This window comes from Lepidothrix coronata, unplaced genomic scaffold (genome assembly GCF_001604755.1).
Source record: "Lepidothrix coronata isolate B3197 unplaced genomic scaffold, Lepidothrix_coronata-1.0 Scaffold6, whole genome shotgun sequence".
Lineage (NCBI taxonomy): Eukaryota > Metazoa > Chordata > Aves > Passeriformes > Pipridae > Lepidothrix > Lepidothrix coronata.
In genome coordinates, this window is record NW_016690186.1 from 3,486,094 (window position 1) to 3,512,168 (window position 26,075).

Genomic DNA, 26,075 nt, shown 5'->3' on the forward strand with positions numbered 1-26,075 from the left:
TTTTTATTTTCATCTTTTTTTCCCTCAAGGACTATATGTAACAAAGCATAAGCAGTAAATTTTCTCACATTTAGGAAAATGTTATCTATTTCAATAGGATCAAACCCGCCCAACTGCTCCTTATAGTTTTTGTAAGCTTTTCCAGTAGAAAGAACCCCTCCTTTCTATCTTTCTTTCTTTCTTTCTTTCCTTCTTTTTACACTTTGACTACTCTTATCCTGCTGGGTTTTTATTCCACCAGGTATCTCAGTCTCTACAAGAGGAAGCTGGCTAGGCAGCTGAAGGGTAGGCTTTCCAAAAGCATGCAAGTGTGACCCAGGTTCAGCATTTCAAGTGGTAACAGGTCCTGTATAGTCAGTCTTCACATTCAGGACAGCCATACTGCCAGAATTATTCAATGTCCTTTTTAGAAAGGTGATAAATTCAGTAGGTCTGAAACACAACTCTTCCACACTTAGATAAATCTCAGCAAAGATCACAGTTCAGTATAAAAATGAGGTGAATTGGGGGTGCACAGAGTAACTAGGCAGGGCACACAAACACATGCAGCTACTTTTAAAGGAACTTAAAATCAGACCTGTAGTTTATGTGTATGTTTATTAAAACTAACATTATAATGCAGTGGGCTATGAAGTCTTTATAAACAAGGCTTTAAGACTGATTTTTAAAAAAAGTATTAACTGCAAAATCAAACCATTTCATATCTACTTGTATCTTTCTTAATAAATTAATGTAACCTTGCAGGCTTTATCAGTTCATCAGCAATAAAAATACTACGTCTTAGTTCTAGGAAGGAGCAAAGTGCAGCCTGTGCCTGCAGGAATCATTGCATCACCTACTGCTATTATGGCTACATCTACAAAACACCTGGAGTGCTCCGGAGCATGCTGACTCTCACCTGTCCTGGGGACACAGTTCCAACTTTCCATTTCCACATCTGTCGCATGTAGGCCAGGAGAAAGCAGTGCTCTCATTAACTCCAACAACAGTACCTGCAGAACATGGAATTCTTACAAAATGCTAACATTAAGCCAGCAAACACAGTCTCTCTTGGCTTCACAGCAGGTTTGAGTCTTTCTGACCCACAGCTTAGGACTTGTCAGAGCAAGAATCGGCTCTTTCAACAATCTCACTCCCTTTTTCCTTGGTCCCTCCAACAAGGGATGAAAGTACAGCACAGTATGTTACACTTTAAAAATACCAGAAGGTAGATAATTGACAATTAACTTTCCAAACTGGTTCAGTTCTTTTGGTTTGGATTTTATTGCTTTTCTGATTTGTTTTCGCTTGTTTGCTTTCTTTCTGGTCCTCTGATATTTCCTTGGCAATAAACAGCTAAAAAAATCATCTGATCGGATAGCTTGATATTGATATTTAGGAAACATAAACCAATGAGAAGCCCCAATCCCTTTTGAAAACAACAATACAGATTAAATGGAGTTATTATTCATTTATACTGATTTAAGAGAGATTAGACCTGGCCCACAGACTTAAGTGTGTGCCTAAGAAGGGAATGCCAAAGATACTTTGGACTAATAAAAAGGGCCTCACTAGTTTTGGCAAGAAAAAATATATTCAGGGTTTTATGAGAAGCCAATAAAGAGCGTATTATATTTTATGGTAACAATATGATGATATTATGAGAATTATTTATGGAGAAAAACACATCTGAGTATTCACCTGTAAGAACAAAATTACACTAAAATAAAACCTCACTAATACAACAGAACTACAGACTAAAAAATCCAGCTCCTATTGAGCAAGAATCTCACATTCTATACCACATTCAACAGAAGAAAGCCTTGGAGACTACGGAGCATTTACACCGTCTGGACTGTAAAGCAGGCTGTTAATCCCTTACTTTTCTGGTTCTCCTGGAGCAAGGAGGGAGCTACACCTAAACTACAAAACTGTAAGATTTTCTTTGTGAATTCAAAGGACAGGGAGTCTGAAGATATGGAAAGTTGCTTCTCAAATACAACATTTACGACCCAATTGCTAAGCATACATTGAAACTACATGCATTACAGTGACAGAATAAGCAATTCTATTTAACCCCTTGGACTCCTACAGAAATAATTTTGATTATTCAGTGTTTGTGATAAGCTTGGACTTTCCATCAGCACTTGCTACTACAAGGTAGGATGCTCTCTGCCACAGCACAGGCATGTTTCTCTTTGAATGATGTGAATGCTGAATAGAGTTAAATCCAGTTGGTGGCCAGTCACAAGTGGTGTTCCCCAGGGCTCAGTGTTGGGGCCAGTACTGTTTAATCTCTTTATCAATGATTTAGACAAGGGGATCAAGTGCACCTTCAGTCAGTTCCCAGACGACACCAAGTTGGGTGGGAGTGTTGATCTGCTGGAGGACAGGAAGGCTCTGCACAGGGATCTGGATCCATAGGCCAAGGCCAGTGGTATGAGGTTCAACAAGACAAAGTGTCAGGTCGTGCACTTGGGTCATAAAAGCCCCAATCAGTGCTACAGGCTGGGGGAAAAGCGGCTGGAAAACTGCCCAGTGGAAAAAGACTTTGTGGAGCTGGTCGACAGTGGATGAACATGAGCCAGCAGTGTGCCCAGGTGGCCAAGAAGGCCAATGGCATCCTGGCCTGTATCAGCAATAGTGTGGCCAGCAGGACCAGGGCAGTGATTGTCCCCCTGTACTGGGCAATGATGAGGATGCACCTTGAGTACCATGTTCAGTTTTGAGCCCCTCACTACAAGAGGGACATTGAGGTGCTGGAGCATGCCCAGAGAAGAGCAATGGAGCTGGTGAAGGGGAGATGGAGTTGTTTAGCCTGGAGAAAAGGAGGCTTAGGGGGACCTTCTTGCTCTCCACAACTATCTGAAAGGAGGCTGTTGCCAAGTAGGGGGTCAACCTCTTCTCCCAGGTAACAAGTGACCGGACGAGAGGAAACGGCCTCAAGTTGTGCCATGGGAGGTTTAGATTGGCTTTTAGGAAGAATTTCTTCACTGAAAGGGTGGTCAAGCATTGAAACAGCTGCCCAGGGAACTGATGGAGTTACCACCTCTGGAGGTATTTAAAAGACATGCAGATGTGACACTTGGGGGCATGGTTTAAGTGGTTTATTTGGCAGTGATGGGTTAATGGTTGGACTCAGTGACCTTAAAAATCCTTTTCAACATAAAAGATTCCATGATTCTATGATTCTTGTTTATCAAAAAGAAAAGCTATCAATTGGTTTGCTGAATATGTTACCTTTTTAATTAAAAAATCATTTTAAAAACAAAACAAATCCCCTTTTCTGACAGATGTGTTTCTCTCTAAGACTCTTCTTTCTCCCAGCTCTGTGCCATACTGCAACTGCAGGATGCCAATGCACAAGTAACGCAAGTACATTTGAAGGAAATTAATCAGGATCATACTGATGAGATTATGTACAGTGGTTTATTTTGATGACAATGTAGAGTTCCCTTGAGAAAACCACCAGACATCACTGAAGTCAGACCAACTCAAACCAGCAACAGGTATAATAATCTAGTGACAGTCTTGGGCACCCTGTATGCAAAGTGATTTCTCAAGTTTAAACTGCTGAATTATTGCACATCTTTGACAAGACTCTTGATTTTGCTTAACATTCACAAATCTTTTGAATATTTTCCCTTCTTTTCAATGGAAAAGCCAAAATTAGATTTTCACCTATTTGCTATTTTTAATGAGTTGTGGCTGACATCATTAAGAAGAGATTGACAATAGGACAACACCTGACAAAACAGGTCTCTTGTGTGGAATGCAAAGTAACAATCTGGTTGAAACATTCAAAAATCAATGTGTTTGGTTTTGTTTTTTTTTTCCCAATCAGTTGCCCAGAGTAATGGGACAGGAAGGGGAAAAGTTCAATCAAAAAGAAAAACCTAGGTAAGCTGATTGACCCCATTTTAGTCACACTATTAAGAGGAAAACTGAAAAAAAACCCACACCCCTGAATAAAGACTTCAATATGAAAACATTCAACGTCAAAATTCAATCACTGGTGGTGAGTCACATACTAGGCAAATATCATTAATCAAGTAATATTCCCACATATCATATGTGGTATGGACTAACTAGAATTTGCTCATAAGCATGATTAAGAGGAAAAACAATTTTGTGCAGTATGAACTGCCAACATTTAAGTCATCCTGACTGCTACTATACAGAAAAAAGAGGTTGGAAATTACATTCCAATGCACAGTGATAAGAAAATAAATATATTAACCCTGAGCTCACAGGTGAAAACCACAGATTTATCTTGCAAAGACGAATAAACTTTTTATTAGAAAACAACCACAGGTTTTCACTCATCTGTTGAAGAGCAACACATTCCATCCCACAGCTGGTATGACTGGACCTCCCTGAAACAAGAATTTCTGACAAACTTATTGGATCTGCAACATTGTCCATTTCGATGGGGGAGGAACCTCTGAAGTTCATCCAGACCAGAGTTGTACCAAGTTGCTCAGGGCCCAGCTGTAAGAAGGAGCTTGAACTGGAGGAACTTCATAAGTTCCTTTCAAAGAAGGGGTAGAGTAAAGCCTGTGCAGCTTTTTTAAGTGTTAGGTGGGAGGCTGCCTATGTACAGCACATGTAGATGACTGAAAGTACAGGAAGTAAAAGGATGCACAAAGAAAAAGAGTGAATGAAGTAAGACTGCTTCACGTTGAAAGCCAGACTAACAACTCTCTGAGTTAACAGACAGGGACAGTGACTGAATTTTAGAGATTATATATTTTCCTCCATGCATTACTCCATCAAATACATATTCTCCCACCAACAAAGTAGGGTCAATGCTATTAGTTTCACTACTTCGGCAGGAAAACATAGGCACTAACTAAATGAAATCCAAACCAGTGACTGTATCTCTTAAATGCTATTAAGTTATTTCAGTTACACATAAGAGTGAGAGTTATCGTCTATATATATCAGTAGCATAGGTATAAAGAAGATACTTTATATTCTATGTTGGTATCCAGGCGTGGGAACATAGTGATAACTGCACAAATTCCAGATTAAACAAGACAAGGTTGTAGGATTAATTTCTCCTTTTGTCATTCTTCCATCTGTAATACAGAACAGGTAAAGCATGACATCTCCCATGTATGTAAAGTAAGTACTTGTTTACACAACAGCTCACAAAGGTGTATTTTCTTTGCTCTACTGGAAAAAGAAAGGACAGAGAAATGTTTGCTTTATCTTACTATGCACACTGTCAACAAGAAAAGTCACTTCTCATACAAAAAACTAACAGCAGAATGTTGACAATTCCTAGCATAACTATTGGAGACATTAAAAAAAAGTCAAAAAGCATTTCATACCCAGTGACAGAAATATCTTTCAAGTAACTATATCAATGCAAGATGTACATAACAATCAAGGCTTTGAGTGAAGTGCCTCTAGTTTGATTGGTTTTCATTATGAGCTGTTAGAGTTCAACATTTGCACTGCAAGGGGCTCATTTATTAATCACAGAGGTATTGTGAACTTGTGGCTCTACCGTAGCAGAAGGTATGTTTAGTAAAGGCTTTGCATGGTTTCAAACTGTCTTCTTAGTGCATGACATTATAGCTGGAAGGATTAATTTGTAAACCATTATTTTTTACAATTTTAAAGTTCATTCATCCAGTGAATACTTAAAGGTGTAAATGTCAAACTGTATCAAGAATTTTCTATAAGGGCTCCTGGAATCATAAGAGTTAAATTAAGAAAGGAAATAGTCCTTAAAAGCCAAGAATTGTTGGGCTTTTAAGGACATTTTCCTATAGGCACTCTACAGCTGGGAGGCTTAAGAAGCTGTCTGGACAAAGCATTAGAAAACACACAGTAGGAAATGTTTCTGCATGATTAGGAAATGTTAGAAAATACATTGTAAGAAATATTTCTGCATGGTTTGTGGTAGAACTGAGATATTAGACAAAGCTATGATCCAAAGTGGCTGGTGAGCAAATATTGGCCAAGTTATGCTAGATTACTATGGCAAAACACTAAATTGTCCCACTGCAGCAAAGCTTCAGGGAAATCAGTCACTAACCCCTACCATTCAGGATCTGGGTAACATATCTTATCCATCTGCCTAAAAAATATTGGTATACCTCACTGTTGCTAACATCAACAAGGCTGATATGAACAGAAGGCTCCTGAAAGAAGACAGTGAAGGAAGGAATATAATGAAACAGATTGTACATTAAACATTTATTTTGGGGAATGAGTAAGTGGGAACAGAGCTTGGCCAGCAACAGGCAAACAAAGCCCACAAAGAAGTATAAAATCGTAAATATTCTAATGACCCACAGCAATGCTGTGCTTTTTTTATTCCTCCACGCTGTTTGTGCAAGAAATCAATATAAAGACATAAAAGATTAAAGTGAGCACAAATAATTAACCACATTCATTTCAGGAAAGGCCATACAAACCTCTTAGAGCACAAATGGAGTTGGCCTGTGTTGTAGAATCCAGCTCATCGAGTCTGACAGGGCCAGTCAGCTCACTGAGGTCAGCACTGGCAGCCGAGCACAAAAGAGGCTTTTGTAATAAGAGAACAGTACGTTCAACACAAATAATCCTACCTGCCAACAAAGACATTTCAACTCAGTACAGTAACAAGGAAAAAGGTGACCATGTTAATTGTCATGGCCAATAAAGACAACAATCTCTGCCAGCTACTGAACAGATGAATACACTCCATCAGGTTTTCTCAATGACAAAATATTTTCCTTTCAGTGATACATGCATCATGCTCTTGATACACTTCACAACTCCCAGGGAAAAAAAGAAGTTTTAAAAATTTGAACACGGCAGAAGAGAGTCTGATGCCACCCAGAATGCATTGAACCACGCTCCCTGAAAACAGGTTACCATCTCTTCCCTAGTAATAAGCTTGAGCACCCCTTGAGGTGGTCTTACTTTGTTTCCAAGATTACAAAGAGTAGGTGCATGCAGTGTTTTATTCTCTAAAGCAGAGATTTTTGCTTCAGGACACAGTCATTTGCACAGTTTTGTATTTTCAGTTTACATGATGGAAGTGACTGAAGGCGTGAGATGTGAACTACCCAAGCAGTCACCATACAGCACACAACTTGAACCTCATAAAAAGAGTAACTGAAGATGAAAGTAAAGTGAACCACCATAATTTCATGATCTGTGTGGTGGCAAAGGCTCACACCTAAGATGATATAGGAGAGCTTGTAAAATTTGTATATCTAGGGACACATGAGTTTCTTAATATTTTTGAGTCTTCTGTCAGCTAGCAAATTCAATTGACACTGGTTATCAGATTCAAATGTCATCAGGGAAGACTGACAGTAATATTAGTGGACATACAACAAGATTACTGAATTTCCCATTTACTTTGGAGATCAAGCCAAAAATATAAAAAAAGAAACCTTAGAGGAAAGCTCTAATTACAACCCCTTTCAAATTTCTCATGCCAAACTTGCAAAGTCTCATCTTCATCTGAGAACGAAAGTCTCTAGAGGTTGCATATTGTGGTGTCAGAGATAGGGATGCTATTTCTTTGTGACTCCAACTGCTTCAAAACCACAAGTAAAACTTACCATTTCCCCACAGTGCATCCTTGAAGAAGACAAGTCGCGAGGCAACACCGAGGGCTTCTGTGATTTCCGTACTGAGAGCACATGATGCAGTGACTGCCACAGCAACAACTTTTGGAGTCATATGAACCACATCTTGCAATGTGGAGTCAGTCACAAACAACAAAATCTCTCTTTGATTTATAGGAACACTGTGTTTTGTCTATCATTAAAAAAAAGATACAAAATTGGAATTCAATTGTTAATTTTTTTTTAATAGAAGGAAAGACTAAACATTCTTATATTTAAATAATTAATAAAACTGACAGAAATTATTACATTTAGGGCTTGCACAGGATAATGAGTCAAAGCTTTATTAGAATTTTTCATTATTCCTTACTGCAGATACAAACATCTCCACCTTAAATTAAGTTTCCGAGGTTGACACTCTGGAATCTTGGCTTTAACTCTGTCAACCATCACACTTTATCATAATTCACTTGGACTCTACATGGGATTTGAAAATATATTTTATAAAAAATATGTATTATTTATTTAGATAATATATATTATATATATATATAAAGCTAACCGGATGGTTTTACTAAGACTTACATAATTTTTGCCTTAAAAAAAAAAAGAAGGAAAGACAATTGCTACTACTAATATTATTCCTTAGTGAGCACATTTTCTAGGTCCTGTTATCAGATTCCCAGGAATTCCAGTCCTTGGTTAACAGCTACTGTCTAGTCCTTGGCTAATAGCTACTGCAAGTTACAAAGTTGGAGCTTTTTCTTTCAGTTGAACAAAGCTCTAAATATTTCAATGATGCATAAAGTTAAGGAAGTAGATAACTCATAAGTAAGAGACACAGGAATTTGCAATGACAATGTAAGTTTTCTGTCCAAGACAGGTATAAAAATATCATGGTATGACTGAATTAAGGTCCATCATAATCAATGAATAAACCCCCTACATTTCAGCTCAGTCCTTGTATCTGAAAATAATCAATACACCATCAGGAGTGTTTTTTAAATTTTTCACACTGGGATAATGAACAAGACAGACATTACATACACATCAGTGCTTATTCTTGAATCTCTAACAAAATCAGTTGGGTTACAATTTGATGATTTGTGCTTTTATTTTGTTTTGTTTGGTTGTTTGGTTTTTTTTACACAGCTTATAGTATCTATGTGTGTATGTGAATTTTCCCAAGCTTTAGAAAAATGGATATTTTGCATTTACCAATGCAAGCAATGTGTAAATTTTCAGATTCTAATAATTTAAAGTATTTGACTAAGATTAAATAACTTCCTTAATTTAAAATGTTTTTGTTGATCTTTCTAATTACTCTGCTGATCAAAAATTCACACTTAAAACATTTAACTGAAAATTGAATACTACAATGATTGGAGAGACACATACCATTTTAGTCTCGAAGTTGCATGTCTCTAGCATAAGGTAATGCAACGAGAACCCCAACTTTTTGTCTTTAGTTGAATTCGAATCTTGGCACCAGTAACCACACTAAACCCAGCTTTCTGTTCATGCTAGCAGCTCTTAAAGCAAATGTGGTAATTGTAAAGTGACTGGGAAAATTTACAACTCAGATATCACAGTTCTGCCTTAATGAAATATGTGCTGCCTAGTGCATTGATGCTGTTTCTTTGCCTACTGACTACATACATTTGAGTACCTTCTCTGCCTAGATAGCATTAGGACAGCTTCAAAGAAAGGATTTTTACATCTATCCCCTGAGAATTAATAACACATTAAAAGCTGTGTTTCAGAAGAATCATTCAAAAAGTAAATAATAATAACAGCAAAAATCACAAGTTAGTATAAAATCATCATCTTGCTATGTGTGACAATTTGTTCAGAACAGAGAGGACACAACAGACAAATAGCAGCAGGATTGAGTTATAAGGAAGGACAGCTCCTTAACCACAGATGGAATATATTTCCTCATATTCCTTCTGAACCACAGTACAGATTCTGAGTAATAATAAAAACATATTTCCATTCCCACTTTACACAAATTAAGTAGTATTAATTTAAGTAGTTAATACTGTAGCTGCAGAGACTAAATACTGTTTTTTAAAGTACATCTGAATTAGCTCACATAGCAGATTATTTAATAATTATAAATCTGCAAAATAAACCAAATCATAGTCCCTTCCTCACTTATTACAACTTGGTGATTTTTCATGTCAAAGGTATGTCCTCTTGGCAAAGGCAACTGCAGGAAACAAGCTGCTGTTCGTGATCTTCTTCTGGGAGGATTAGGCAAGTAATACATTACCTTTACATTCCTAGAGGAGTTATCCAGAAAGTTAAACATAAGAAGAATATCTTCTATTGCTTTTCCATCATTACTTTAAAAAAATTTATGAGCACTCATATTGTTCACTTATGTGCTTACAGTTTGACAAGTGAATAGTCATTAAAAAAACAGCTAATAAACCTCCAAGTAGAAAGAAAAAAATCATAGACTTTTTTATCTGTTAGTTAATATTCCATTCTTCAAAATCACATCTGTTCCTGCATGCTTCATCTTTTCTCTAATTCAGTGATGAAGAGCTTTTACAGAAGAATACTGATGACCCACATCAGCATCTCAGATGTAGACATTCCTGAATACAAAAATGTTTGGCTAGGATGCCCCTAGTCTGCAATTTGATTTTATTTTGCACTAGAACAGGTTTCTTGGAAATAGAAGTTAACACATGTATGTGTCTTTCTGTTAGAAGGCTAAAGATCCCACCAAGCTAGCCCTAATTTCATGTTTGCAAATGCTCTGTTACATTCTCGCTTAGCATGGAGAAAACACAAAAGATACTCCTCGTCTCTGGAGTTAAAAGTACTCCCTGCCTAAAAATTAAATCATAACTCATTGGCTTCTGAAGCAAAAGGGCAAGACCTAAATTAAATTTATGTCTCCACTGGTGGGAAGCATCTCCAGCTATTTTGCTGGCTGTTCTGGAATTTCTTTGTCTTTGGTTCATATGCTTTGATTCACACTTTGTTTCTTGTGGAGCTGATGGACAATTGCAAATTATTCTCCACCAGAATTCAGTGCTGGCTGTACTAAGGATCCAGTCACCAGGAAAAAATAAATAAATCAGCAACAAGAAATTCCTTTAACTACTAAGGGAGTTAGCAACATTTTGAAAGAAAATTGTAGCATCATTCAGAAACAAATTATATATAATCGTAAGCTTTCCGGCACAGTATGGATGGCAGATGTATTTACCTAAGGGTTCCTCCCTTTTACTACTTACTGGACCATAAAAGCCAAATTTGCCTGAGGGGCTTCTATGGAAGTCAATGAAAATCATCCACATACTTGCATGAAAAGAGCAAAACTGTATTTTTGTATAACCATCATCTGTTCCATTCTATGCCTCAACATTCAACTGACTGGGAGTATTGCATAGCCAAGATTTGCTACGTACCTAAGGACAGCATTTAGCGATAAATGGAGTCTCCACTGCAAGCTCCCTTCTCAGGGTGCAAGATTGCCTCTGGTAAGATAGCAATTTATTCAGGAGTAATTCACTTTCTAGATTGAGTGGCATTGAAACTGGAGATGCAATTCATTTCACCCATATTCACAAGCATTTTACACATGATGATAATTCTGCCCATACAACTCTTGAAGTTAATTCCAGAAGGCTTTGGGTTTTCTCCAAAACAAGATGAATGATGGGTTCTTCACATAAACAACATGCTGATTTTATGTTGAATTCATTACTAAGTGAAAAGATTACCTGCAGCCTTAGGTAGAGCACTCGCGCCCCAAAGCTACAACGCTTGTTACAACCATCGATCTGAAAATAGTACAAAAATAGGGAATGAGACAAACATGATACCAGAAATCCAGTGGTAAAAAGTACTTGTTATCTGATTTGTAAAGCAGATTACCCGAAGAATTTCCTTTAGACCATGAACAGCTGGTGGCTGGTACAAATTAGAAATCTGTTCTTCCTCATCCACTTCCACATGTACTTCACCAGACTGAATAGTAAGAATATAACAGAAGCTGGGAGGAGGAAGATTAGTTGTCACCTATTAAAAAGTAAAGAAAAGAAAAGTGACCTTAAAACAGGTACTTTAATTTGGCCAGTCAAGTTTTTCAATAATAGGCAAAATGAACAAAACAACTTATATTTTAAGAGGGATGGGGAAACAAAATTATATGGTTAATAACAAGGACTCTGATGTAGAAGTTAACTTAATAAACCAACGTTCATAAGTTATAAGTGAAATCAGCTTTTGTGCATCATTCTTTCCATAATCTGACGTTGATCCTCATCACAAAAACAACTCATGATTTGGCACACTTGGCAAACACAGTGACTCTTTCAAGGTGCTTTTTGTTGTTTTGCATTTTTTTACTGTATGGTAGGAGTGCCTTGACTATTTTTTTTTTAACGTCCATAACTTTTCTGAGATTTGGGGACTTTTGCATGTGGGTGGGTTTTTGTGATAATAAACAGCTGCCGAACTTTTAAAGCTGCCAAATTAAATCCAGGACAGCACAAGGAGATAATGAAGAACAGGAATGCAAGAGCTGCAAGAACTGCTCTCTTTGTGTTATGCCAGATTTTTCTTTCTCCCTTAAAAAGTACCATGACGTAACAACTTTATCAACCACCACTTAAAGAGGTCTCAAACTAGAAAGACTTGTCAGAAAAGACAATGCTAGAAGATAATTTTTATGGCAAAATACTCTTTTGGCAATGTTTGTTGTTAATAAAGCTCCTAATTTCATAGAAAAAAATATGAATCTACTAAAGACAACTGCCCACCCATTAAAAAGAATCTGCATAAAGAAAAAAGCAAAAGAAGCTGATACCCAAACTCTGTTTGCCTCTGTCACCAGTAAAGAAGGCATCTAAATGTATATATGGCTCAAAAGAAATCAGTTCCATAGAGCTCTTCCCAATAACATTATCATCATGCTGGCAATATTATTTATGTACCTGTATATAAAACTGCTTCCGTAAAACTGTGCATAAAGCTATAATGCTTGTATCAAGAAAAATGTATCTCAAGTGAAAGAAATCCACCCAGACAAAAACATGCAGCATTAGAATGCAATTTATGATTCTTTGTGGAATGAATTACCATTTCAAACCCATGACAGAAGTGTAAACTACATGATTATGGAAAGTTTCTTCCATTTTCAGATTGCTAATAAAATAGAAAAAATCAGTCATAACAACCCTAAACAACATTTAAGAGCTTTGCTCCAGCCATGGATATTCCCATTCTGTTGCCCACACTATTTTAATGCAGAAAAGCATCCATTTCTCTGAGACTTCTAAAACATGCAGATGAAAGGGAGAGTTAAGGAGAGTACAGCTATTTCACTCCGTTTCAGTTTTGATTTTATATGTAACTAAGGTCTGAGCTTTTTATTCTTCAGTATAACCCTCTGGGCAGTGTAAAGAACACTCCACATTGGAGATAAAAGATTCTCAGACTTTAGAAATAACCAGCAGTATCCATCTTTAATGTTCCCTGGTTTTGAAACTTGTTTATTTCCAGCTTTCTCCTTATTTTTTTTTTTTTAGAACCTGCATCTCACTTGACTCCCTTATGGTCTAAACCAAATTTTTAATACCACAAACTTCTTCCCCAAAGAACAGCCTATTCAAGAACAACAAGCACTTGGCTACCCAGAAGCTTCTCAAATGATCTCGTATTACCAAAATGACACTTGATATGACAGGACTCCTTTTCAAAGACAAAAGCTAATTAAAGGAAAATTACAGATGTGAATTGAGCTTTGCAAATACATAGTAACATACTTTAAATCCATTTTTATACCTCCCCACCCTCTAAAAACAAAGAAACATTATTTTAGTAATTACTTTTGTTTTCATCCTTCAACTGACCTCATATGAAACAAGTATCAGTCAAAGTTATCCTAATTAGAGGAAGACCTGCTTCCAGCAGTCAGTCTGTCTTCACAGAAGTTGAAAGTACTTTGGAAAAGTACTTTCAAACCTAAGGCTAAAAAGTGCTTCTAAAGAACAAGATAGTATCCCTGTATTTCTCAGCTGGCTCCATGCTATCTACTATCTCTTTCCTCCTGCAAGGAGGAGAGAGGAAGAATTTGTCTGGACATCTTACCATTCTAGCTCTAGAGGATTAATAAGGGGATACTTGCATCATTTTGGAAAGATGTTGCTGATCCAGAGGGCTTCAGGTTAGCCTGGGAGGTTGTCAGAATCAGTAAAACAAAACTTAGTAGGTAAACAGAGGGAAAGAATCTTGATTCCCAAAGTAAACATGATTATACCACCAACAAAAATACTAGTTGTGGGTGAAAAAATTCATACTCATAATAATAAAACTTACCATTTCGGCATCTTGACTTTGTCCGGGAACTTTTACAGGCACTACTGGAGGCCACAGACTGTCTATCAGACTAAAAAGTCCTAATGCCCTTCAAAGAGACCAGTAAAATCAGGTTTAAAATATTTTCCAGTGTTACACATTATATTAAAAAGTTTCATTAAGAAATGTAATTTAAACCATTGCATGATTATGAAAACAATTTAAAATCATATTTATTTTCTGGAAGCTGGTTTTGATTTGGTCTAATTAAATCTCCATCATTTCTGCTGCAGGGTGGAGAGGGAGGGAAGGGATGTATCACATTCAGTGACAAAAAAGTCATATTTAATCCCTTGCTACAAACAGCTTGCTACATGACAAAATTCAGGGGAACTGGGGTAAACACTGGCTTGGGAAGGACACAGATACCAGTACAACCTCTTTTAAAAAATAGCTTTCAACTATTTAACTATTAAAAAAAAGTTTTGCTTCTAAAATTTTCATTTCTTGTTTTTTGTTGCTAACAGCTGATTGCAACTGCTTTCAGGAAAGTCAGTTATTATCAGATATAGAGAAACAGGCAAGATTTTGTTATCTTAAGTACATGAGCAGAGGATGGTCTCCCTCCTACACAGTTGCCCATTTAGTTATTGTATTGTATTGTATTGTATTCTATTCTATTCTATTCCATTCTATTTATTTATTTATTTATTTATTTATTTATTTATTCTCCAAGTTCCACACTTTTGATTTAAAAACAAACATAAAATTAACAGCCCAGCATATTAAGGTAAGATGTGGCAGACTGTTTAGCAAACAAAGCTGTACTTTGCAGCAGTTCAGTGGCTGCCTTGTGAGTTGATGGAGCATCCTTGCTGGACGAGCAGTAACATCTGAGGGAGAGGCCAGGAAAACAGCTGAGGGAGGGGAAATAGCTACAGATAACCAACTTGAAGAGGCATGCATTTTTGAGTTAAAGCTCTGAGTTATCTTGTCCCAGTCCTCTCTTCTGTGCAGTTGAAGTACTGAGATCTGGATTTTAACCCCACACTGACCCTATGAACAAGTTGTCTTTTCCTCCAATAAAAAACCCCCACTATTTCTGATGCAGCTTTAAAAAATGAAGTCCAAACCTTGCTAGAAGTAGTATTATCTTCTAAACCCAACTGCTTAGAAGGAAACCACATACTCTGGTACAGGGCTGAAGCATGTTGCATTATGCTGCTTCTCTTCAAGGGGTCATGGAAACTTTCCTTTTAAAGTTCTGCTTTTAGCTCACTTCTGCTTAAGCTTACTTATTTCTGCATTTTCCTAGTCTTTCTCAAAATCCTTAAGTGCTTAGATTTTGGGTGTCTACAGACTGAACTTCTTACCACATTTTTTTCATCAAGTGCCAGGTATTGTCTGTGATTCAGTGTTAATAGTGATGCCTTTGGACCAGCACTACAAGAAATTTTACGGATGCAAATCTCAAAGTAGATCTTGTGGAATAAAACTTGTGGTTCACAATTCAGTAACAAACTGGCAGACTGAAAAGATGATGTTGCTACCTGTAGTTGCATTCTCCACACTAATGAACAGATCAGAAACACAAACATGTTGCTCTTTTACAGAAATGAACTTCCTGACTTATACAGCATCAACCCCAAGGCTGTAAAAGGAGAATGCTGAGCTCAAAGATTGGGGTGTTTATTTTTCGTTTTGTGTTTTGTTTTTAACAGTGAGAGCATTAAAACACACAAAGCAACATTTCTTAGGTATTAAAGAGATTTTACAGCAAACTGACCACTTCTTGAATCCTTGATCTGGGCAAGATTTTCTGTTTAGTATTGTACAGAACTGTGACCTCTCTACAGACACAAGAGGGGCCAATGCCCACAGAAACTAACTAGTCTTGCTAACTGGGAGATGAAAGAGAAGAGTTACTGAAAGAGAGCACAGCCTCTTTTACAACTCGGGCAGTTACTCAAGTGGCCTTCCACACATAACCTGCAGCACGAGGGCAGAGCACAGATAGGAACATACCACTGACTCTGTGTGTGTACAGAGATTGCACATTTATCAACTTAGAGCAACTAAGCCATGTTGTTGCATGTTCATGTCTTCAGACAGACCTTACGCTGATCTCTCACGTGTATTATTAAGTGTTCAAAGGGACATGAAGTTGTCTTTTCTTCTTTAGCTCTCTTCCAACTGTTATCCCACGTCAGTATATCTAAGATACATTTTCTCCTCCTCCTTGTGTCCTTTTGGAGAAGGCTATCTACTGCTTGAATTACAAGCACTTAATTATTAGTAAATGACAGTATTTGTTTACAAGCAGGCTGAGGGTCAATGCTGTGCGAGGAATGTCTCCAGAACATCTTGGCCCTGTTATTTCTTTGACAGCAGTCAGGCCAAGAGCAGAGACATTTGCCAACCAAAGGATTTGTAAGTTCCAAATCACATCCTGCTGGGATCCTTGTGTACCAGCTGGGATGTTCTCTCTGGAGCTGTCACTCCATCAGTTGGTGTCCCTGGTGAGGAGCTCCCCTCTTGCTCCACCCACTAATATGCCTTCAAAAAGGTAACTCTCTCTTTACACTTATGGACTTTTACCTAGCAGAGGGGGGAATGAGTGAGGGCACTGATAGTGAAGAAATAAAAAAGACATTGTGTCCTCTTCTGTAGAAAATCACTATCCTCACAGAAAGAATAAAATTCATTCTCTTTTTTTGGCCAAGCAACACTCAAACCCCATTTCAATCTGACTTGAACAATGGGTGTATTTTATCCAATATGTGTATCCTTCTGTGGCTATAGAGTCAGGACAAGAGATGAACAGCTGGCTCTGTGCTATAGTGAAGAGACATGGTTAGCTCCCATCTGCATAAAGAGCCTCCCCGGTGACAGAAGGCAAAATAAAAATGTTAAAATTTTGCTCTGTGAGTGTAATTACTAGTTACTGTCTTAAAAAAAAATCATTTTAATCATAGAAGACAGACTTCTAAGAAAGGAAAAGCAGAGTGAAAAATGAGAAGAAACAGGCTGAGGAATCAAAAAGAAAAAAGAACATGTAAAGTATTTAGAATAACTTTTTTTTTTTTTTTACTTCAGAGGCTAGAGCTCTATTGTAGTACTCTATAACTTTTCTTTAAAAAAAAAAGGAAAAAAAGACACAGGCTATACCAGAAGAAGACAAAAATCATCTATCAGATTCTAAATGACTCAGCTCTCTACTTTCCATGACAGACTTGAACCTGTGTTTGGTAAAAAAATTTTTGTCTCATCATAACATGTCTACTGTTTAACACCAACACAATAAGACCACTAGTAACTCCATAACTCCAGTGGAGTGTTACAGCATAGAATTCCACAGAAATATGGATTTATGACAGGCAGCTATGCCTCTCTTCTGTAAACCCACGTCTTCAAGGTTTGCTTATATATAATGGGATTTTTATATACGTGTGTGTGTCTATATAAATACAATATGCAAAAACGTTTTTTTAGTGTCCTTAAGTATATTTATTATCCAATGTCCTCAAAAAGCATCTCTCTCAAACTTTCCTTGCTAAACTTCAGTACATCTTTTCTCTGCATCCACAAATGCCAACTGCCTGCTGTGTACTCTGCTCTGACAGCAGTCAGAGAATTTTAAAGATTTAATACTGTTAGACAGGCTCAATATATGACTGAGAAAATGCAGAATATATATGCAACACTTGCAGAAATTAATCCTGACCTATTTAACAAATCACGTTAAACTACTCCATAGAAAAATCACTACAAGATAGGAGTGATACTAATAAAAGAGCATTTACTTTTCCTTCACCAGGATTCTCATCACAAATGATGACTGTGCTGCTCTGCAAAGAAGTTGCTTTAGTTTGCTCACCTAACCACCTTCCTTCTCAATTTCACAGCTCAATAGGAGACAGAAGTCACCTTCTGCTTCTAACCTTCCTGCCTTGTTTTGCCCTTCACTGCAGTCAAATGGCATAGATTGGTATGTGCATACATTCATACACCTATTTGTTCTATGATTTTTTTGGTAAAAACATACAAATAAAGAGCAAAGGTGTCGTAACTATAGACAGCCAGTAAACTGATAAACGAGTACTTAGGCTATCAGCACCTCTCTGATCCTGTGGAAATTCCATTCATTTATACTACAAGCTGTACTACAAAAATCAAACAAGACCAAATTTTAACTTTTCAAAACTGTATTTCACTGACTCTGACCTTTATAATTTAATAAGGAGATTTTGTTTATTTCTCTTACATGCGTGAGGTTTCAGCTACAGTTCTGGTCCAAGAACTTGGTGTGTGCCATACCTGATTCAGCTCTTAGCATACAGCTTATAGGCTGGGGTATTTTCTGACTTTAATAATCATAACACAGTCTCAGGGGAAAATTACAACAGGGAGAAAATATCAGCAATGTCAAAGAGAGTTAAAAGAAAAGAAGGCTCATAAGTAGGAAAAGAAGAAACACTATGTAAGGTTTACAGCAAGGAACAAGAAGATGCTAGGACTCTCTTCCAATATCTTCCACTGCTTTGCTCTGAGGACTCCAGACTTGGCACTTCTCTGCTTCCTCCTCTCCTACTTCTTACAATTTTAGTCTAAAACAAAACAGTTTTCTTTGGCAGTGTCAGTCTCAATTATTAAGAACTCAAAAATAAAGCAATTCCTAGCCCTTTGTGCAAAACTAAGAAGAAATTCCTAAATAATCACCTAGGCTGCATAAGCTTCAACTCTCAAGGGACAAGTAATCCAAACAAAAAGCTCATACTGTAGGCTACCTCTCCCTTTAACTGACCTACTAAGATCTTGTAGTGCACAAACTATGCAACACCACATTTTCTCAGACTTTAGTAATAAAAGAAACAAAGCCATAAAGTAAAAATCTGAGCCTACTAAACCAGCATCTCAGTCAAAATATGAATAGGGAGGAAGGGCTGCTGATCTATTTTTCCCAAAGTTTTGTTTAGATATATGAAATTATTTTGTTAAACAATTTACATACTTTAATAACTCAATTTTCTATAGTACATTAGAAATTACATGTACTACATTAAACCACTGAAATTATAACATAAAAATACTTTCAAATCAACATGGATATGCCTATGTTATTCTCCAGTGATGGTTACTAAACAGATTAAAGACAGAAGCACTGAAGATACAAGTAGAAGTCCATGCTTATAAAGAATAGAAAACTCAGGAGATAAAAAAGATAATTTCTGATACATAAGCAGTCACAGAAATTGATAAAAAAGTAATGCAAATATTCAAAACTCCAATATGATTACTGAAATTATGCTTTAAATGGAACTCAACTTTTAACCACAGCAATTACTGAAGTGTTTCAGTACCTCAAAACCTCAGAGACGTGAGTGGCTCTTTTAGAGCCAGTCGTTTTGGAGGAGGGAAAACTAAAGGAAGGAAGTTCTGACCTCCTTGCTCTGTGGAGAGTTCTTACTATCACATTTCCTGTCTATGTCTAGCAGTTGAAACACTTACTTGTGTATCAGTTAGCAGTGGTCCTCTCTTCTGAGGGCAAAGCAAAACGAAGAGAAAGTACACAGTGAAGAGTAAAGAAAAAAAAGGAGAGAAATAGAGGCCAGTGAAGCATGAAACTTAAATAAAAAGAAGAGGAAAAAAAAAGAATGAAAGCCCTCAGGCACAATAGTGACCACTACAGACATACAGAGAGATTTCACATTTCAGTGCCTAACATTTGAAAGTTTAAAATGACAAACAACAGAAACCAACTTTATTTGAAAATGCAGAAATGTTTCAGAAGAACTTAACACTGGTTGTTGAACTCTATTCAGAGTCTACTTACTTTAGAGGAAAATCCAAGATAGTACAGCCTGCTATGAATTAAATGTTGGCTCAAATGCCAAAGCTTATGAGTTGATGTATCCTTCTAAATATTTTAGCCTATCCAACTTAAGCGTGGATTTTAACACTATCAATGCAATAGTTGCCTCTTCTTTTGAAGCTTATTAAGCGTTTTTTTGAATTTAGGGACAAAATTTGTACCTGTGTTCTTCCTCCTCTCTCCCTTTATAAATGAGTGTCATCTATCCATTCCGCTGAAACTCTTCATATTTTTAACATATAAGAAAGCATAAAACGAAGAAGCAGGTACATGTGCTATACTCAGCTGTAAAACAACTCAATGCTTGGAAAATCAGGTGAAAAGACACACATTGTCAAAATCCAAATTATGTGTGGAACTCCAGTCAGGGATAAAAACATAAAATTAATAGTTTTTGTTGATAAAGATACATATCTAACTACAAAGTTTACCCTAGCTCATTGAAATTAATTTCTGGTAGGAAGCAGCAACTGTGACAATTTATAGGTTATTTACTCCTGAGGTATTTTAGTGAGTGCTCAGTCCCTGCACCTCGTTGCATCCATTTAGTTACTGGTTATACTGGACATACTTGAAACATGCCTGGGATCCATTAAAATCGGGGGGGGTTATATGTTAGCTGCACTGCATAAGGATTCAGAACCAACATTCCTGCCTCTAGCAGCACACTCTCTAAATTTCACTTCCTCTTTCTCAAAGGGCTGAATTTAAGAGTGACACACGAGGTAGTGGGAGGGCGAGAGCGAGAATACATGCCTCTAAGGAGCCAACACCACCAGCAGCAGATCAATGAACATTTTTCAGTCTTCTCCCTTTAAACCACTGTAACATTTTTATTCTTTTTTTGCTGATACTAAGCATGCAGTTCAGGGAATAGTTGCAGGAAAGGCTAGGAGACAAGTATGAATGGGAGGGTGAAGAGAAAAGGTGTCGGGAAACAGACACCGAACCACGTAAGTTAATTCAGCTGCTACAATACTGTTTCCTAACTTATCCAGCAGCCTCAAGAAGAGAGTAGAAGAACTACTGGAAACTGAACACTGAACAAGCTATGGCAACTCTGCCATGACTCAGCCATGTCCATCTGTCTTATAGGATTGCCAGAAACTGGGTTGCAAAAGGAAACACCACTTCCTTTACTGGACGGCAAAGGGAAGGATTTCTTGAAGGAATGGTTTGGGGTAGTATGTTTTCTGTGGGGTATGGGACTTTTTCTGAAAACCACCTAAATCAGTGAAAGACCTTCAAATGACCTAGTACGAGACCCTAGTACTTGTTAGAGCATATGAGTATTCAAAACCAATATTCAACACTAACAGTGTTTCTCTCAATGAAAGATCACTACGATTTTTTACAGGGTTGATCTTCATCAAGACAGGACATGGTTGTATAAGTTCTTATCCCACTTTTTTTTGGAACACAAATGTTTTCTTATTGGAGAAGAAATGGGTTTAGTCTTCAGCACGTCTTAACAGTAGAGGTCCATTCCAAAGATCGAATAATGCTTAGAGCCAGGTTTTTGCCTGAATGTAAAATACTTCTTATTACAGGTTTATAGGTTTTTAGCCCTTGAAATGCAACTTCAGCTTAACAACAGTGATTTTCAAATTACATTTACTGGAATGATGTTAAACATTAGATACTTGATGATGAGGATGGATGATGGCCTGGAAAATTTTCTGAACAATAGCAGTAGTCCATTGATGCAAAATGCTTGAAAACTTCTTGTATCTATTAGCAAATCTCCTCTGCCTCATGGAGGGATGGAGGAAGCACTCTGTCTCTGATTACAATCCATGTGACTGTGGGACAACATGCACATATGGGATCTTATTAGCCATTCCTGGCTTTCTCCAGATCATGTGCTTCAAAGGCACAAGGAAAAAAGTCATTACTTTTCCCTCGTATTTCCTACATTTTATTCCCTTTTGTCCATTTTAAAAGCCACTGTCAGACTCCAGGAAACAAACAGTTTAAAAGTCATCTCCTTCCAAAAAGTAATTGGTGTTCTCAAAAAAAAAAAAAAAAAAAAAGGCAGAGGAAAAAAAGTACTCCACTACATCTCAAAAAAAAAAAAAAAAAGAAGCAGCAGTCTTTCTTGCAGGGCAGACCACATAGTTCTTATTCACTCATATGCTGCAAGCCAAGGTTGGGCACTCACAGGCACATCCCATCATGTGTTTGGATATACCACTGGCTCTGGAAATCTATTTATCCAGTGGCAATGAGTTCTACAGCTTAATTATGCTCCCTGCGAATAAGTACTCCCTCATATTCATTTCAGCTATGGCTTTACTGTGGTTTCCATCACACCTAGAATGTGTCCCAAACACTTAAAAGTAATAAAAAGTTATAAAGCAGAACTTAGGCTAAAACAATTAAGAAAAAAATAAATCCCTGAACAATTCCCCCACCCACCCATCTTGTACAATGAAATCACGTTTTAACCACTGCACTGTCCCCGAAGCTACACTAGTCATTTTCTTTTAATGTTCCCTAGCAGGGTTACCACCAGCACAGCTCCAGCTGAGCCACCAGCATTTTCAGCAGTGTGTCTTCTAATCATCTTCAGAATAGCCAGAAGTAAGTTACTGCTGCTTTGAAACAGAATTTACATTAGAAAAAGTCTGTCTCTTATTAGCTAGGCAGAGTACTGGAAGCACCAGCAGCCAGTTGTAAAACTTCATTTGTATCCAGAATTCCAAAGCCATTATTTAATTTGTTTGGAAAAAATGTAACTCGGAAAAAAAGCCAATAAAATAATTAAATCAGAAGACGTGTTTGTTATTAAAGGTCCATAAAAATGCAAGTAGACTTGAAATCCAAAGGATCTGAAAATTAACACTGCAAGTACATAAAAAGAAAAGCATACTGAATAGGGCTGGCTGGAAAACAACAATTCCATTTTGCTAAACATTTCAAGGCTTTGAAATTTGTTTTTGTTCCAATATGAAACAAAAATGAGACTTTCTCAAAGTTTTCATGAAATGAGAATGAGAGAGAGAATATTCACTCCCTCTGGACCTGAAAAAATCTTCCCAACAAAGTTGTCTCCAAAATAGATAATGTTTCCATGAAACATTCTGGTTTTGATGAAACAGCATTTTTCAACAGGAAAAAAGTGTCAGCAGAAATACCATAGCCATTCTAATAGCAAAGGCTTATCTAGATCGGAGGCTTGCACGAATAAATTATGTCGAGAACTGAACCAATCTAATTATATTTATATAGGTCCCCATGAGAACACTGTATCACTTTCCCTAGAAAGATAATCTCTAAGATACTTTAACTATTTAATTTTTTTTTTCTGACTGAAGTTATTTTATTTTATTCAAAGAATGTAAAAGGAACCACAGAATAAGCAAAATCTGAGAGGCACCGTAAGTCAATTTGTTACTTACCTGAGGGGATTTTTCTATAAACCTGATGACATTCTTATTTCAAAATAGGATTTTATAATTTTTTTAAGAAACTTAAACTATAGTTCTAAAGCCATACAGACTTAAAAGAATTAAACTCTCATATAGTCAGAGAAAGCCTGTGCTTGAAACTTCAACCCATACTGGGCAGCACTGTAGAAAAGCTTACTGCAGTAAAAAGCTCTGCAATAGAAGGGAGGTGAACTAATGTTTTTAAGTCTCTGAATCTACTGAAGAGGAAGTAACCATTCATATTTTATTAAATATTGCATACAGCAATTCCTTTCTCTGCTAAGGGTGTATTTGTGCGTTAGCTTATTTATGCTATTTTGGAGTACAGTGGGGTCAAGTACAACTGGATGCCCCAAAAGTAGCAATAAGGACTTTTAATTGAACAAAGACAGGTTCAGTTGTTTCAAAGAATGTTGGTCACAGAAATAAATAAAAAGGCAGATCATCTCTGCCTGCCACATCAACCAATACGTTCTCCCATTAATTGTTCTCACCTTCCTCTTGTAGCTCTCTGTAAAATTTTCATTCCAGCTAAGCAGCAGAATTTTCCTTCCCATCTCCTGCAATACTGTTCAATGTCATCTGTGGAACTCAGGGACTGCAGCTGCACTTCACTGAACATGCCATAGGCATCCTGGACAAGGAGGCATAACCTGCAAAACATTCCTCTGTTACTCATTGGCTTGTCTTCATAACAAACCAGTGAGCAAATTTCTGAAAACTGTATTACAAACTTCAGGACAAGGCTTATGCTCTATGACATATAAACAAAACCAAGAGATTTTGTTTCGTTAAAGGTTTTCTCGTGTACATTTTCAGGAGATAAAAGAGCCATGAAATAGAGAAGCATGACTGAAACAAAGTGTATAAGGCTTGCACTGGGGATTAGATGAATTAACTGTTATGCGCTATGTAGTTTGTGCACTTATAAAGAAAGAAAGTTGAGGTTTTGCCTTAGTTAAGGTGAATTCTGCAATGCGGACAGTGCAATGACAGAAACGTACACGTGTGTACAAATATAAAAATTCTGCTTAGAAGTAAATAAAGCAACATATTTCACAAGTAATAATCACCAACACTGAAACTGGCAAAGCAAGCATTACATTTCCTATAACTTTTTTTTTTCAAGAAAGAGTTCTGAGGAGGCAAAAAAGAGTGAAACATCAATTTTTCTTTTTAAAAAAACCTAACATGTAACTGCAAATTGGTATATTCAGTATTGGGTATGAGGAAGCCCAGAGAAACTATTTTAAGAAGGTAATTAAAGAACCTGCTAAACAAACAATTTGATTAATCTATGGAAGATGGGGGCTGTAAGGCTGGGAAGTATTGCTTAAACAACTTGCTGGCATCTTGAGAAGATATTACTGTTGTAAGAGATAAGGCAAAGTCAGTGGATGTCATACATTTAGATAGTCAAAAACGCATTTCACAAGATTCTGCACCTGAGATGAGCAGCCATGATAGCATGAGTCATGCAGGGCTGGAGGAAGGAGGCTGCTGTCTACAAGATGGGTTTAATTGCCTCAGAAAGAGACAGTTAAGCATGGAAACTTTTCAAAGGGAGGCAAAAATTACCTTTGAGGGTAGCACATGCATCTTTATTTCTATATAAAACTCAGGGGTGCACTAGGGAGCAGAATTCAGTTCATTTCATGCCAAAACTACCTTCCCCAGAGCAGCACCATTGTTCACAGCAAGCCAACTCCAACTGCTTTTGGAGCACATCATGTAACATACACACATCCTGAAAGCATTCAACAGTAGTCATTATATCTTTATAAACTGCGTTTTAAATTAAATTAGTTCCTACATTGAAGAAATTCATGTATTTTCTTTGCCTGGAAAAGTAGGCATGTGGAAGACCATTAATCACACTTTCTTTGTTTGTTATGAACTGTCTAACTTTGGCTTACACCCTTAAGAAAGCTGTATTCAACATAAGCTACAACCCCAAAGGCTTTCAGACATCAGCAGTTATGCGAGCACCAGCTAAGAGTCCTCATTTTTCAGACTCTGTTGCTGGTTTTAAGGAACAGGGAGGGGTAGGACTGGACACAAACAAAGACTCCCGTGTTTTCCCCATATGTCTAGCTACGAGGGTCCCATACAAACAGAGTCATCACCAGAAAAAAAACCAAAACAAACGAAAAAAACTACATTTGCCTGCTATTTCCATGTCAGGACTTTGCAATCAGTTAAGAACTCCCCTGAGTTTTAACTGATTTGACTGAAACTCCTTGTGATGCTGTTTTGTTTGGAAAACCACAGCTCATATGCTCTGGACATTTCTGAAAATCAGATTGAGGGGAACCGGAAAAACAAAGCAAACAGTTTTGCCTATGTTAACAAAACATTGACTGTTAATTGTGAAAAATTAGGCCTCCATATCTTGGAGCAAGGAAGGGCCAACTGAGTTAGCGTCAGATCAGATCAGTTCAGCAGTCTCTTAACTGATCACTGGAATTTCTCATATCTTTAGTGAGACATAACTGAACACAAGTAAGTTCCAGACTAGCTGGCACCAGGGTCATATTAAATCCTCTGGGACATGTTAATTGCCCAAATAAAATTAGCTTGGTTGGTGCTGAAGACATCAGTCACTAAAAGTGCATTTTCCATGCCCTTTTAACTCAAGCAATGAGATGGCTTCTGTCAGACATAGGAGTCTCAACTCCCCACATCCCTGGCCACAGATTTCCATCCCTTTGTGGTGGCAGCATAAATGGCTGGGACAGGAAACTGATCCGACCAAAAAAATTCTGTAGCCAAATCATCATCATCATCATCTGAGTTCCTTGAAAATTAACTCTGCAGAAGTAAACTCCTGTTTGCATGGAGTACTACTTCTAGACAAGGATGTATTTTCCTCGAAGCTCTCACTCTGGCTGTCCA

General features: G+C 37.2%; 1 protein-coding gene across 3 annotated transcripts in view; it reads right to left on the bottom strand.

The window, feature by feature from the left end:
• The window catches only part of SPIDR (scaffolding protein involved in DNA repair), a 199,342-nt gene that overhangs the window by 4,382 nt on the left and 168,885 nt on the right, over nt 1–26,075 (bottom strand). The window contains exons 11-17 of one of the 3 annotated variants that reach the window (XM_017831261.1): nt 23,675–23,833; nt 13,899–13,986; nt 11,454–11,597; nt 11,300–11,359; nt 7,551–7,749; nt 6,411–6,563; nt 899–992 (exon numbers count right to left, since the gene is read on the bottom strand). In XM_017831261.1, coding sequence (XP_017686750.1) covers nt 899–992; nt 6,411–6,563; nt 7,551–7,749; nt 11,300–11,359; nt 11,454–11,597; nt 13,899–13,986; nt 23,675–23,833 — 897 coding nt within the window. Of the gene's footprint in view, nt 1–898; nt 993–3,938; nt 5,061–6,410; nt 6,564–7,550; nt 7,750–11,299; nt 11,360–11,453; nt 11,598–13,898; nt 13,987–23,674; nt 23,834–26,075 lie in introns of those variants that run through there. The other 2 variants (XM_017831278.1, XM_017831269.1) reach the window with 2 other exon arrangements.